This window comes from Nansenia antarctica, assembly GCF_963989245.1.
Source record: "Nansenia antarctica genome assembly, chromosome: 15".
Taxonomy (NCBI): Eukaryota; Metazoa; Chordata; class Actinopteri; order Argentiniformes; family Microstomatidae; genus Nansenia; species Nansenia antarctica.
In genome coordinates, this window is record NC_137685.1 from 748,021 (window position 1) to 763,927 (window position 15,907).

Consider the following 15,907-nt stretch of genomic DNA (forward strand, 5'->3'; position numbering starts at 1 on the left):
CCCCTCTCCCTTCCCTCAGCCCATATTCAGATCGTCCACAGAGCTACTGCTGGTCAGGGCTGGTTCGAATTTAAGCAAACATGCCCCCCTCTCTCATCCTGTACAGCCTAGTGTGGCTAAGCCAGACCTCCACAGTAGTTTATCTCCAGGTAGGATGTTGGCTACAGTAGCTTAGCCTCCAGGTTGGCTCTCAACCGATGGCAACTATAAGCAGCCATATTGGTGTTCCCATACTGGCTCTCTGCAGGGGGCTACCAGCATCACCTCCAGAGCTATATGGAGTGTTACTGGGATCTGTTACAATATGGAATGTTACTGGGATCTGTTACAATATGGAATGTTACTGGGATCTGTTACAATATGGAATGTTACTGGGATCCTGAGACTTGAATGGCAGATGATATGAGATGATATGAGATGATATGAGATGATATGAGATGATATGAGATGATATCAGATGATATCAGATGATGTCTGTGTCTCAGGCAGTAGCAGGGGGTGCTGCAGTAAGCAGGGCACAGAGGTAGCTGTGCATCTAGGCGCCTTTGGCACCAACTCTCTCTGATGCATTACTACGCTCAACCATCATCCAAGAAACACCCTCCTCTCCCTCCTCTCCTGGGGACCTCTCCTCCTTTATGTCTTTCTCTCTCTCTCTATGCCCTATCTCTCCCCCTCCCCCTCTCTCCCTCTACCCCCTCTATCTCTCTCTGTTCTCTGTCTAACCACCAAAGGTGAGCAACAGGGGGGAAGAGAAAGAGAAGAGAAAGACATACTGAGTAGAAAAAGCATCAGAGAGAGAGAGAGAGAGAGAGAGAGAGAGAGAGAGCGAGAGAGAGAGAGAGAGAGAGAGAGAGACAGAGAGACAGAGAGAGACAGAGAGAGAGAGAGAGACAGAGAGAGAGAGAGAGAGAGAGAGAGAGAGAGAGAGAGAGAGAGAGAGAGAGAGAGAGAGAGAGAGAAAAGCATACATCTCAACATATGAATCCATTCTGGTGTCAGTCTATAAGTAAAGCAGGTCTTCCTATGAGACAGATCAGGTTGCACTAAAAAGCCTTAGAACAAAGTCATATACATTACTGGATCAGTAACACAAACATGTGAAACATCATCTGGACTACGTGAAGGTAAACAGGCGAGGGAGAAGAACAGAGGAGAAACAGAAGCATACATAGAAATACTGAAAATGAATGAGGAGTCTCCAGCGACAGATCTCATTTCACGACAGCGATAGTGATCGAAGCGAGGACCTTGAGAACGCTGTTCCCCCCGCCTGAGGCAGAGAGAAGGTCACCCAGAGTGATTGGGGTTGGACGGTGAGATGGAGGCGAGCGGAGTGTTAAAGGGGGTTGTAGGAAGGGTGGAAGCGATGTGGTGTGATGCACATGATAACCCACGTGAGGACAGGGTTGGAGTGAGTGGGCCTGTACCTGTACCTAACCACAACCCCCTGGAGGACCGTAGATCTGCTCTAACACTGGTGTTGTTGTCCCATTAAGCTTCAGGGAGGGAAGGGGTGGAGAGGAGGGGAGTGAGGAAGGGGTGGAGGGGAGGGGAGGGGAGGAGGGAGGTATGGGGTGGAGAGGAGGGGAGGAGGGGAGGGAGGAGGGGTGGAGGGGAGGGGAGGAGGGGAGAGAGGTAGGGGTGGAGGGGAGGAGGGGAGAGAGGTAGGGGGGGAGAGGAGGGGAGGAGGGGAGAGAGGTAGGGGGGAGAGGAGGGGAGGAGGGGAGGAGGGGAGAGAGGTAGGGGGGGAGAGGAGGGGAGGAGAGGAGGGGAGGAGGGGAGGGAGGGAGAGAGGTAGGGGTGGTTCATCTGAGGATTGTGGTAATGGTCCTAGTATAGCTATGAGCTCATGCTTCTGTCTCTCTGTGTCTCCACTGGGATCACTCCACTCACTACCCCTGTTCTCTGTCTTACCCCTCTCTTTGTCTCATCCCTCTATGTAAATGTCTCTCTTGTCTCTGGAGCTCGTCCCATCACTGCACAGAGACACCAGGGTTGCTTTTGAGAGGATAGTAGGGATGTCGTGTAGGTTTTATCGAATATTGTTGCTTTTTCAATGTTCGAATTTCACACGAGACTAGTAATCTGTTCAGCAATGTAGATACTGAAGACGAACACCACATTGTAGTTTTTATGAACTAAATAAATGTGAGTAAGGTGCACAATCTACAAATGTGTAAAGCAAAGCACGTGAGAACACTTCATTTAACTCACTCTTTAAACACGTTTAATTAATTGGCTTTGCTTGTTAAGTCAGATTACAGCCCTCCGATGCCGAGACCTCAGTGCTCCTGCAGACAGGAGGTCTATATGAGGTCTTGTGTTGTGCTTTGTCTGTGTTTCCCAGCTCACTGAGGGCCACTTCACTGTTTAACGTCTCTATTCTGGGGGTGAACGAAAACTGTAGGCGGTTTCCATTAATCTCTCCTCTAATTGAGCTGTCCGTTTTGGGAAGGGGGAAGTGTACAAGGTTTAATAAGCTCCGTGAAGCCACATAAATGTAACATAGGTTTGTCTCTAATTAACGAGACACAGGGTCTCCACCTCACTGTCATGAATATGGCCAGCCTGAGTTAGCCTCAGGGTTAGCTCACCCTAGCCCTTATAAACCAGAACAGCAGGAGCAGCATAGTGTGACAACGTGATCCACATAAACATGAACACACACACAGACACACACGTATACTGTACACAATGACTCTTACACACGACATTATACACACAGGATATCACAGAAATAAAGTGCAAGCACACACTATCACACACTAGCATGTCAAAACATGTTAACACAACACAGCTAACTCTCCTCCTAAACTGCCCATTTCTGTACAACACAAATGCACCAGCCCTTCCTATTCATTCATATCCCTGCTGTCTTTGAAAACATAACAGCATTGAGAAATTTTCTGTGGATATAATATGAGCTGTGTGTGCTACTGCCTTGTTCACAAAGCCTGAAATGTCCACTCTGCAAAGGCAGCTGTCGGACCGCAAACAGACACAGCGCTCCTGGCCTTTCATGATCTAGATCAGATGCTATTTCACTGTCAATGTGCAAAACAGGAACAGCATGCATACCATGTACGAGCTTAATAATAGCCTCTTTGTTATTGTATATAAAGGGCCCAGGTACCATGTGACCTGCGTCTTCTCAGCTCTATACTTGATTTGATCAATCAGATGATTAATCACCATCGTCACACACTCATTACCAGCAGTCTCATGTTCTCTGCATGGCGCCTGGTGAACCTGCAGTCATGACTATCAACACATACAGTACTTACGCTAGAATGATGCATCATTAAGGAACAGATAATAGGAATAGAAAACTATTTCAGGGCCTCCAGCCTCAACAGCTGTAATTGAACTCCTGTGTACCAATCCTAAATTGCAATCCCAGTGAATAACATTGTGTATTACACAAGAGACCGTGCCTAATCTAACTACAGTATGAATGTGTTTCTGAAGGGGGGTGAACAGTCCTTATGAACTGTCTCTTTCAGTCTAACTGTCAGGTTCTTTTCTCAACTGTCTATCACACTAAGATGTCATTTATTGTCTTTCAATACCAATCCAATTGTGACACTGTCACACTACCTAGACTTGTAATATTAATTTACACTTAAATTGGTTTATTGTTGTTAAAATCATATCGATGACCTATCATACAGCTGTTTCCCACCATCTCTATTCCAGACTCTGTCCTTACTGTAACTACCTCCGTTCAGATCTGATCTTTCCTGCCTCTCATATGTTTGTTTATACTAATCCCCCACATTCAATAGCTGATTCTGCTTTAATCTTTACTGCTGTTGTTTCAGTCGACTCTGATCTTTACTGCCTCTGTCATCTTTGCTCTGTTCCAATATTGATTCTGATCCCGTTAGGAGAGTCAGTCTATTTCATCCAGCGTTTCAGCTGTTGACTCCGTGGGACACTTCACAAGTCCTTCCAGCCTCCCTGTATGGGCTCGGCATCAGCTTGGATTCTATTGAAAAGAACTGAGGTGTTTTTATCCATCTATGCCCATTTTAAGCACTTATCTCATCTCAGCTTCTGAGCTACCCAACGATAGAGCTCTCTGGTGCCTCCATGATACCATGTGAAAACCAACATCTATGTGCACGATACCACACATATACAGTAGTAGCTGTAACTCTTTCTATGACCTGGCTCTCGAATTAGATCAAGTTCTGTCAAACCGTTACAATACTTGACAAACAGTCTTTTCCTTCTGTTTCTCTCAGAGTTCTTGTTGTTGTTGATTTGTATTCTCTATTTCCAGTGTCCACATTGATCCACCGAGAGGCAGCAGCCTTGTTCTCACACATGAGTTGACCACTACCCTCCTTTTTATCTTCTATTGTCTTTGAACGCCCCTCTCTCTCTCTGTTTTCTATTTCCTTTTCTCTGTTTTGCTTTCTTTTCACCGCTGAGCAATACACTCTTAGATCAGGGTTTAAACAGATATCTACAGCACAGACTCTCACGTTGAAACTTCACCTCAATCCCATATACAAACAGACTAACAGATAGAGATATAAACATGCATAACAATCACAGACAACCATACGTTTCTGAAACTCAGCGCATCTTCACAACGTCAATCAATAACAGACCTGCGTGAACCAATCTGGCAACAGGGGGGGAAATAAAGTGAATTGCGAAGCTTTGCTACTAGATTACAGGAATGCTAACTTCATCCATCTCTCAGAGCGCCGTTGAGTTGCATCTCAGTCTGGCTGACAATGAAACCATCAGTCCTACTCAGCTCCCCTGCCCCTGTCCCCGAGCCCCTGTCCCCGAGCCCCTGTCCCCTAGCCCCTGTCCCCTAGCAGCCGTGGGGCAGCAGAGGCGCAGCAGAGGATCAGGCATGGACAGGGTATATACAGGAATCTGGATTTTAATTTCAACGCCTTTCTAAGACTTTTTAAAGACCTTGTCAATATTTTTCCAGACCTCACCGCCACTTGGAGCTGTAACCGTTTACATTAGTGACACCTTTAACTTAACAGTTTTAGTTTGCAATAGACTAGACCACTATCATACAACAGAATTTCCTGTTCATCTTTGTTTTTTAATAAAACTAATAAATTCACGAACTTTTACTAAAAGTTTTTAGGACTCAAACTCTTTGGACAGAGTCTAATTCAGAAAAATACCTACAAAATTCAAGACCTCATAAAATCGTGATAAGACTTTTTAATACTTATTAAGGGTCTTGATTTTCCCAAAATTGATTTATCAACTTTTAATACTTTTCAAGACACCACGGATACCCTGCATGGAGCAGGTCTGGAACATGCACCAAGCAGGCGTGGAGCAGCAGTGGGGCGTTGGGCTCAGAGGTAAGGAGGCTAATCTCCTGATCGCCCAGTGTGGAGACTCACCAGCAGACGGGTTGATTGAGTCTTGTGCTCAATTCTGAGGAGTTCCTGTGTGATCTATAAGGGATGTACTGTAGGCCTTGGCCTGGGGACGCTCCCTACATTCATACACTCAGATACATGTGGCTTTGCATTCGGATGGATTCGGTTTGTAATCCCCACTATTACCTAGTTACCTGGCTTGACTAGCGAGTGTGTCATTGATTTTTAACAATGTTGAATAAAACGTCTGAACATTTGGTTGCTTGCCGACTTGTTCCCGGTGTCACCAGCTGCTGTCACATACGTCTGTCTTACCGCAGGAATACTATATCACATATATATATATACCCATTTATATATACAGTATGTCCCCACGCGCGCCTGCTGCCCTCGTAGCTGCTAAGAGCTCTTTACGCTTTTGTCGCACAGCATCCAAACAGTCTCATTGAGACACGTCTGTTCCTTTTAAATCCTTTGCTTTCTCCATGACCCTGACTTTGTCTTTAAATTTACAACAATGTAGTAAAATATTTATCTTGTGGCGTGAATTTGAAGTTGAACCTTATATCAAATATTTGTAATATGCATATTATGAACTTCAAATGTTCTCTTACCGAGTTATCTCAGTGGCTCAGGTATTTTTCTATAAAATGTATGTTAGTTGACCTCGTCATAAAAAATGTAGTTACAGCCGTTTGTAGCTGACTTCAGTACTGAGTTGGTGGAGGAAGAGGTAGCAGGTAGAGGAAGAGGTAGCATTGAGCTAAAAACAATTACTCTGGGTAAAATGTTAATCTTGACTATTGAAGTGAATTTCAGTGCAGTGATTCAGATCAAATAATTGTGTCTAGTGTGTTAGCATAATTGTGTTTAGCTATGGTATGAGTTGAGGGAAAAACGTTGTATGTATGTAACGTTTTTGACAACTGGAATAGATAGAGGAGCATTGATCATCGCTTTAAATTGGAAAGGTTTGTTGGCAGCGGTAAACAGGCAGCTGGTCTGAGCGGAAGTGTTGTGCTACTGTGTATGTCCGTGCCCACACACTCAAACATGTTTAGTATTCAACAATAAAGAATAACTGACAGCAGCATTCACATCGTACCCTCACCCTTACCCAGGGAGAACAGAGCCTCAGCCAGGGAGAACACAGCCTCACCCTCACCCTCACCCAGGGAGAACACACACAGCTTTCAGACTGAGAAATTATTTGTCATCAGACTCAGAAGGAAGTGACAGTGTGTAATCGGCCCTCTGTGTTTGTGTTTCCAGGGTCAGAAGCTGCACTTCAGTCCAACTCTCTGCAGCCTGGGTCTGTTCCTCAGCCAGATCTCCCCATAACGGATTACCATGCATGCAGCCGCTGCACACGCTACACAGAGGGCTTTCACTTCCTTTCATTACCCAAATGCTTTCATCGTATTCCTGTGACTAATCTGTAACGACCGTAAAGCTATAGGCTATATGTTATTTCTGAAGCCAACAAGTATGAAGAATTGCTAAAGTGAGCTATTGGGGTCAGTGGGTTTCTACTGTATGGCTTCTAGAGAACGGGTCAAGCTCTATATCATTGTTTTTGAGAAGAATGAAGCCAGTTATCACAATGGTTTAGTAGCTTCACATATTAGGACAATATCTTTGATAATTGATCAATGTCCTCCGTAGAGTAAAGTCATAAAGTCATAGGAACAACTCACAACAATGGAACTAAGTTCAGTGTAATGGATCTCACTTTGTCCCAACAGTTAATACTAATGATCCTGACACCTAAACATTAACTATCCAGCTCACTGCACACGTTTATGGCGATGAATGAGCTAACACTTAACATCAAGTTGCTCTATAACTGTGTAGTAACGCTGTAATAACTTTACATACAATGTTGTATTGTCATTAAATAGTGCTTCAATTATTTTTTAACAGAGGAGGAACATGTAACAGTCCTTTGGGTATTAATACAACTCTCTCCTCCATTATGGTGCAAAGCAATTACTAAAGGAAATGGGTCTGGCTGCTCCCAGTCTCACAGTCCAGATCTAACATTAATCTCTCATTGTAACAACAGTTTTAGGTCTACTACAGTAATATAGTAACTCTGTACCCTGAGTGCAACGACTGTTCTAAGCCTCCCTGACCTGTGGATGTTTCACCTCTATATGGGACAGCAGCTGGTGAAACCAGAAACAAGTCGGCAACCGATCAAATGATCAGACTTTTTATTGTTAAAAATGTAAATAAACGTCAACGTTGTTGAAAATCAATGACACACTCAACTCACACGGCTTGTTTTGTGAGCCTGCTAATAATGTAAAGTAGTGTTCTAGTTAACTAGGTAGCAGTGGGGGATTACTCACCCAATCCATTGAATTGCAATATATTGGCTTGACTAGCGAGTGTGTCAACAACGTTGAAATGTATTTACATTTCTCAGAATAAAAGGTCTGAACCATTTGATTGGTTGCCGACTTCCTGGTTCCCCCAGCTGCTGTCACACATGATGCTACTGACATGGAGCTCTGTGTGATCTGATGGTTCTGATGTTCCTGTTAACAGATCTGATGGTTCTGCTGTTCCTGTTAGCAGATCTGATGGTTCTGATGTTCCTGTTAGCAGATCTGATGGTTCTGCTGTTCCTGTTAGCAGATCTGATGGTTCTGCTGTTCCTGTTAACAGATCTGATGGTTCTGCTGTTCCTGTTAGCAGATCTGATGGTTCTGCTGTTCCTGTTAACAGATCTGATGGTTCTGCTGTTCCTGTTAGCAGATCTGATGGTTGTGCTGTTCCTGTTAACAGATCTGATGGTTGTGCTGTTCCTGTTAGCAGATCTGATGGTTCTGCTGTTCCTGTTAGCAGATCTGATGGTTGTGCTGTTCCTGTTAACAGATCTGATGGTTGTGCTGTTCCTGTTAACAGCACAGTGCAGCACAGCGCCTCTGCTGCAGGGAGGCTGGAGCCTTTATCCTTCCTGTCAACTGGGCTTCACCGTGGCCTACATTCTACATAGCAGCACTGTGTCGTTTACATTCAATACACTGCACAGAGATTACTTACATACATTACAATGAATTGCGTTGGTGAGGTTAGGAGATGATGTATGTATGTAAATGTGGTAAAGTAAATGCTCTCTAACGGAGGGACCGAGGCTCGTTCCCCTGCTGCCTGTGAGTCACGGCAGATGTGGAGAAGCGTAGAAGCCATTTCATGAACATAAATGTGTCTACTGTGCTCCACACACACTCATAACACATAGGGCTAACCCTAACCCTAACCCTAACTCATAACACATAGGGCTAACCCTAACCCTAACCCTAACTCATAACACATAGGGCTAACCCTAACCATAACCCTAACACATAACACATAGGCCATGTCTGTCACAAGAACTACAGATCTTAGCCAATTCGATGACATCATCACAACCCCCTCTAAAATGTTAAATATTATTATATTATTATATTATTGAGATGTGTATAGATGTGTACTGTCTGTATGTGACACGATTTAAGACAAACGATATGCTAAATGGCATGATAAACGTAAAGTAGTACATTACAATGTAAATAGTAGTTTTGTTGCAATGTTGTGTAATTCTTAATGCCTCTACTCCACCATGACAGGCTCAGATGACTGTGTTAACAACATGTTGTATCTTATAGGCCTTTACCTGTATCATTGCAGTGTATATATCAGTGTATTATATTGCAGTGTATATATCAGTGTATTATATTGCACCTATATATCACAGAGACCTTTGGGCTACGGGCCGTCATAGCTACATTAACATTATGGTTTTCCTCCCATATCATATGTGAAGCTCTTCTGGCTGGGCTGACAGGGCAGCAGCACGTTCTTATGATAAACTAATCTGTCTGTTACATGAGAAGCCTTGCAGGGCGACCTTGACGCTCATTCACACTGAGACGCAAAACGCAAAAGCCCAAACAGTTGGTTGCAATCTTTAGCAATAATAACTATGAATGATGCAGGTATAATAATGAATAATAACATTATAACTCTGATTTATGTTTTCAACAATAGACTATTGTGCACATGTGAGCAAAAGGTTGTTTTCTTTAGACAACTTCCAATGGTGGTTGATAGGTGGCGGTCATAACTAGAGTGGACCAGGACAATATGTTCCATATGTTCCTATGTATTAAAAAGGGTGAAAATGTGCAGGCTACTTTTCGTGGACTAAATCAATTGTAACCTACAATATTTAAATAACCCATTAGCCTGTTCACACGTGACCGAATCAAATAGTCTGAACTCATCCTCATCGTTTCAGAAAGGCCCAGTGCTTTATTGTGATGTATAATTAAGGATTTGGCGATAGAAGTGTTTGCAGGCCTGCCGGAGTCCTGCTGCCTTTGCGTCTTACTATAAAAGTCACCTTGGGAAAACGAATAACGGGTCAATGTGGCGCAAATAGGCTCGTCAACTGCAGACGTCCTCCACACAGATACACACACACAGAGTCACATCTCTCTGCTCAGCTCCACAACCGCAATTATTTAAAAACATTTGTGGAACATTTGTAAACATCGACTCCATCCGGATGATATTTACACTATGTTGTGAATGAACGGGCTTGTGTCCAGGCCTGCAGAATGCAAACGATGTCAATATGAAACACCGTGCGTCTCCATCTCCACCCAGCTCAGGTCTGCATGGCTCTGCAGTGCTCTGGTCCCGTTATCTCTCTCTAGACCTGGGCATGCAGAGACGCATGTCCCCCTCACATTATGCATGAGTGATTTAGGCCCAAATTACTCTTTGGAGATTCAGAATGAAAGACGAATGTGTTTGGTGTTGGCGACAGATCAATAGAGATGGAGGCATCCCGTCACCGCTCACTCACCCGTTTGGCATACCGTTATCATTAGACGGACGCGCAACTGCGGACCGCAGACAAACGGGTGAGTGGGACGGGACGGGATGCCTCCATCTCTTCTGTCTATCCTCTCTCTGAAGCTCTTCTCTCCCCTGACATGTAAGTGATGTATGTATGTGATGTATGTATGTGATCTATCTTACCTTCTGCTGTCGCCGGGCCATGTCGGTGGGCTGTTTGGCATTAAACGGATAAGCGACGCACCGCATCACGAACACATAGAGTTGCAGCTTCCTCTTCCTCTCCTCTTCCTCCTTCTGCAGTTTCTCCACCTCCTCCTTCTCCTGCTCGCTGGCGGCCGAGGGGCTGGGGCTGGTGGGCCGTGCAGACCTGCTACTGCCGCTGCTGGGGGGTCCCAGGCCGCCGCCCCCCGGGGGGGTCTCCGTGGTCCGGCTGGGAGAGATGCGCGAGCCGGCCTGGGGGGCCAGGGTGGTCGCCTCTTTGCTGCTCTCCTCCTCCACTAGCCCGCCATCCGACTCCTCCTCACTGGACGATGGATCCAACATGTTCAGCTGCTTCAGAGAGAGAGGGTCCCTAAAAGCCCCTGCAAGGAGATCTAATCACAGAAACGGTCAAACGGACGGAGGATAATTAGGCGACGCGTATTTAACGTATTTAACCGGAATGTCCTCGAATGCATTCGAATTGAATTGGATCCTGCAATGGAAGGATGGAAGGAGAGCTGCTTTAATCTGCTGAGGTTCTCTGAAGGATGCATGCACAATACCGACGGAGGCTCGTAGGGAGCTGTGATGCTGCACGCACAGAGGAGGAGTCACCGACGCTTATTACGTGAGAGGGGGGAGGGAGAGGGAGGGAGAGGGAGGGAGAGGAGGAGGGGGGGAGGGAGTGAGAGGGTGACGCTTATTACGTGTTTTCTGTGTTTCAACTTGCCAGTCACCGTCGCGGATTGCGAGTAGGGGTGGGAGAGGGGGGGAGGGAGGGGTGGGAGAGGGAGAGGGGGGAGGGAGAGGAGGGAGGGAGAGGGAGGGAGGGAGATGGGGGTGGGAGAGGGAGTGTGGGAGAGGAGGAGAGGGAGAGGGAGGGAGGGAGAGGGGGGAGGGAGAGGGGGGGGGGAGAGGAGGAGAGGGAGAGGGAGGGTGGGTGGAAGAGGGGGAGAGGGAGGGAGGGAGAGGGGGGGAGGGAGAAGGGGGGAGGGAGAGGGAGGGGTGGGAGATGGAGGGAGGGAGAAGGGGGGAGGGAGAGGGAGGGTGGGAGAGGGAGGGGTGGGAGATGGAGGGAGGGAGAGGGAGGGTGGGAGAGGGAGGGAGGGAGAGGAGAGGTGGGAGAGGGGGGGGAGAGGAGGAGAGGGAGAGGGAGGGAGGGAGAGGGGGAGGGAGGGAGGGAGAGGAGGAGAAGGAGAGGGAGGGAGGGAGAGGGAGGAGAGGGAGAGGGAGGGAGGGAGAGGAGGGAGGGAGAGGGAGGGAGGGAGGGTGGGAGAGGAGGGGAGGGAGAGGGAGGGTGGGAGAGGAGATGAGGAGAGGGAGAGGGGGGGAGAGGGAGGGTGGGAGAGGAGGAGAGGGAGAGGGAGGGAGGGAGAGAGGGAGAGGGAGAGGGGGGAGGGAGAGAGGGAGAGGGAGAAGGGGAGGAGGGAGAGGGAGGGAGGGAGAGGGGGTGGGAGGGGGGAGGGAGAGGGAGGGAGGGAGAGGGGGGGAGGGGGTGGGAGAGGGGGGAGGGAGAGGGGGAGAGGGGGGAGGGAGAGAGGGGGAGGGAGAGGAGGAGAGGGGGGAGGGGAGGGAGAGAGGGAGAGGAGGGGAGGAAGAGGGAGGGTGGGAGAGGAGGAGAGGGAGAGGGAGGGAGGGAGAGGGGGGGAGGGGGTGGGAGAGGGGGGGAGGGAGAGGGGGGAGGGAGAGAGGGGGAGGGAGAGGAGGAGAGGGAGGAGAGGGAGGGTGGGAGAGGGAGGGAGGGAGAGGAGGAGAGGGGGGAGGGGGAGGAAGAGGAGGGGAGGAAGAGGGAGAGAGGGAGATGGAGGGAGGGAGAGGGTGGGAGGGAGATGGAGAGGAGGAGAGGGAGAGGGAGGGGCGCTGATGAGTGAAAGCGGCTCCTTCAATGAAAAGCGCGAGCGATGGCCTCTTCCTGCCAGCAGACTGAGGGGCGCAGGCGCAGGAGCGAGGAGCTGTCCGTGGTGCTGAAGGGACGAACTGACTTTGACTGAATGTGACGTCATTATTGACCTTTGTTGTTGTACAGTGCTGTTGCTGTATCAGGCAACTCAGAATACACTGTTGGTCATGGATGCTTAAAAGTTTCATCAGTTTAGTACAGGCATAAAGGCATAAAGGCATACTTTATAGAAAGAAAACATAGTGGGGACCGGGGATGTTTATATGCAATTATGAATGATGGCAAAGAAACTGATAATAATGAATGAAAATAAATGAATCCACTTTACACAGTTTTTCCACGGGGTGTGACTTTCCTCTTTCTATAGAAGATGTCTCTAATATGTTTATTAGAGCGTTTAGGATCCTTAATATCAATTCCGTTAACTAGAAATGTTGGTATTACTCTTTGAGTATCATATGAGTAACCCCATATGACTTTTCATCATTTCATCGTGAGATTTATTCACAAATCTTAAGCGAAATTTACAAATTATTTTGCATGTATTAAAATAATGATTTACAAATACAAATCAAGGGGTGTTGATGTGTGGATAGTAAATGATGCGTTGTGCTTTGTGCTTTTTGAGCGTGTATCATGGTACACATGTATGAGTTGTTGTTTATTTACTCTAATATCAGCAGGAATATTATTATCTCCATAGTGTGTCAGCTTTATAAGGAGTTTCTATAATGTCCCAAGATTAAAGATAAAACTCAGCTGATAGTCCATCTGCACCAGGAGATTTTCCTTTTTAAATTAATCTGTTACCTGGAAAATTAATCTGTGATGAATTTAATTCAATAATTAATAAAATATTATAATCCTCAGCAATTAAATCTGAATTGTTGAATTGAAGTTGTTCATAGAATGAACAGACATGTTGTGATTTCAACAGGACTGGAGTTAACCTTGTCGTTTATTTTGTGAGTAGATTTTTATTTATTTTTTTACCTTTTTCTAAAGCAGAAAGGTGACTTGTGTTCTTTTCTCCAGGTTGCCTTGAACGTACAAAAGCACGTTTAGCCTGAACAGAGTAAAGATGATGGATTTGTACCCTGAAGTTGTTTCCATCTCTTCTGTATGTGTCCTTCCTCAACAAATCCTTGAATGTATTCATGAATCTGATCTTTTTAACCGAGTTTTTATGTCCTTGCTACTATGTATTGCTAGTTTGAAAGATTCCCATTTCTGTAACTCAACTTCTACAGTAGTTTGAACAGTTCCAATTGTCACATGCTGCAGCATTTCCACTGAAAAAAAAGAAAGAAAAAGATATCTCCTTTGTGTGACCAGAGGTGATAAAATATCTGTCTTGTGTCTTGTACAAGTTGTTTCTTACACTTTCCCTCATATAATGTTTTTATTAATGTTTCCTTCTGTTGCATATGGAGATTACAATTCAGAGTACGGCGTCCATATATTGAATTAAGTCGTCTATCATGGGAAATACATTGATGATGGATGGGACTGAAGTCAATGTTTTTTTATCTTTCTATTCAAGCAAAACACTTTCCATTGGTCAAGGTTCCTTGCCTAGTACATAATGCCTTGTCACATTAAGGTAAGTACAGCTTTCCTTAAACCCTATTCCTTGTGTATGCTAATGGGCCCTAACTCAATTGTGAACTGCACTTTTAAGAGTAAAGTGTACACATCTATAGATTGAAGTGAGATATTATGGTTATGGATTATGTTATGTCCCCAGCTCTTGAGTTTTGCTTTTTGTCATCATTAATTCACTTGGCAGGTGATTTAATACAGTTGCGTGTGTCCACCCCTATTTCACGTTACATCTTATACAACTTTTGCAGTTTGGGAAATGTCATAGCAGATAGCAGCCTCTCTGCATCCATGTCCAACCTTCCCAGAGAGGTGCCAGGTACCAGGTGACCCATAGCTGCTGCTGAGAGCTCTACTCCTCCACCAGCTGACCTGACCTGGACTGCTTATTACTACAGGAAATGGGCTGTCATGTAACGTCACAGGCCTGTGACCACGGGGACAGTTAACACCTGACGTAACGCCGAGGGCAGAGATGTTATTAGCAGGATGTTGTTCCACCACAGCAGGTTACAGTAATAGGGAATTAATTGTCAGGATAGCAACATACAGTAGGTGCTCTACTCACAACCTGGACTACATGTCTGAACCTGGAAGACATGTCTGAATGACCTCTTTACAGCACAGCTCAGTATGGTTGTTGCAGGTCTTCATGGAGGGCTGAGGCAGGACTGATGTCATGTCTGTCCAGTACACACCTATCACCTGTCTGTCCAGTACACCTGTCACCATGGGCCATCCTTATGATGCTTCTGAAGCCAAACTGATTTAATAACATTCTCTGTCTTCTCTGTTTGAGACGAGGCCGCCCATAGGAAGTAACACAGTCCAGGGGTAACGCCCATAGGAAGTAACACAGTCCAGGGGTAACGCCCATAGGAAGTAACACAGTCCAGGGGTAACGCCCATAGGAAGTAACACAGTCCAGGGGTCACGCCCATAGGAAGTAACACAGTCCAGGGGTAACGCCCATAGGAAGTAACACAGTCCAGGGGTAACGCCCATAGGAAGTAACACAGTCCAGGGGTAACGCCCATAGGAAGTAACACAGTCCAGGGGTAACGCCCATAGGAAGTAACACAGTCCAGGGGTAACGCCCATAGGAAGTAACACAGTCCAGGGGTAACGCCCATAGGAAGTAACACAGTCCAGGGGTAACGCCCATAGGAAGTAACACAGTCCAGGGGTAACGGTGTCCCTGTTGCTGTGTCCATCTGGTTGGGCTGAGACACGTCTAAGAATGAGACACCTGGACATCTGCTTCCTGGGCTGCTCTTCTTCCTGTGTTCCTGATTTTGGTTTGTTGATTTCCATTCTGTGTTCCTCCCTCGACCAGCTGATGGACAACACGGTAAGTTATTCAGTGTTGTTTATGATTACTGTTGGAGGAGGAAATACAATGTGTGAACATGCTTGATGTCCTTCTGTTGCCACTCAACCCAAATCAAAGAACCTGTTTTAAATGTTGAACAGCGATCCCTCTGCTCTGCTCTGTGTAAACCAGGTGGTGAGGTCTGCTCTGTCTAAACCAGGTGGTGAGGTTTGGCCCTTTGTGACCCTCCTCAGCTTGGCATTATTGTTAGTTTACAGTAAAGTGCCCTAACCCTACAGGAACTATTATTATCAATGCCGCTGTGTGAACTGCACGCTTGGAAGTTGGTCCACAGCTCCTCATTTCACCATGATTACATGCCGTCTCTTACTGTCGTTTTGCAGTTCAAGCTGGGAAATACGAGATTCCCAAATTTTTCATTCTGACTGTGAAATTGTGTCTTTAACAGGATGTTCTGCCTGACTTCCTCACTCATCATATGAGTGTGCGTGCGTGTGTGTGCCTATGTGTGTGTCTATGTGCACGCCTGTGTGTGTTCAGGAGTTCAGAGTGGTCAGACGCTGTGTGGTTGTGTCACAGAAAGAGCTCAGTGTGTTTTCTCTCCGTCCCCAAACGGAAATGAGATGGATTATTCTTCCATGA

At 46.2% G+C, this 15,907-nt stretch overlaps 1 protein-coding gene across 5 annotated transcripts in view; it reads right to left on the reverse strand.

Moving 5' to 3' along the window:
• cadpsb (Ca2+-dependent activator protein for secretion b) overlaps nucleotides 1-10,772 on the reverse strand; it is a gene marked incomplete at both ends in the record, with an annotated part of 92,132 nt that extends 81,360 nt beyond the window's left edge. For all 5 annotated transcript variants that reach the window (XM_080545665.1, XM_080545664.1, XM_080545662.1 and 2 more), the window contains one exon: nucleotides 10,410-10,772. In XM_080545665.1, the coding sequence (XP_080401791.1) occupies nucleotides 10,410-10,772 (363 nt within the window). The remainder of the gene's footprint in view (nucleotides 1-10,409) is intronic.
• Between the last annotated feature and the right edge of the window lie 5,135 nt (nucleotides 10,773-15,907).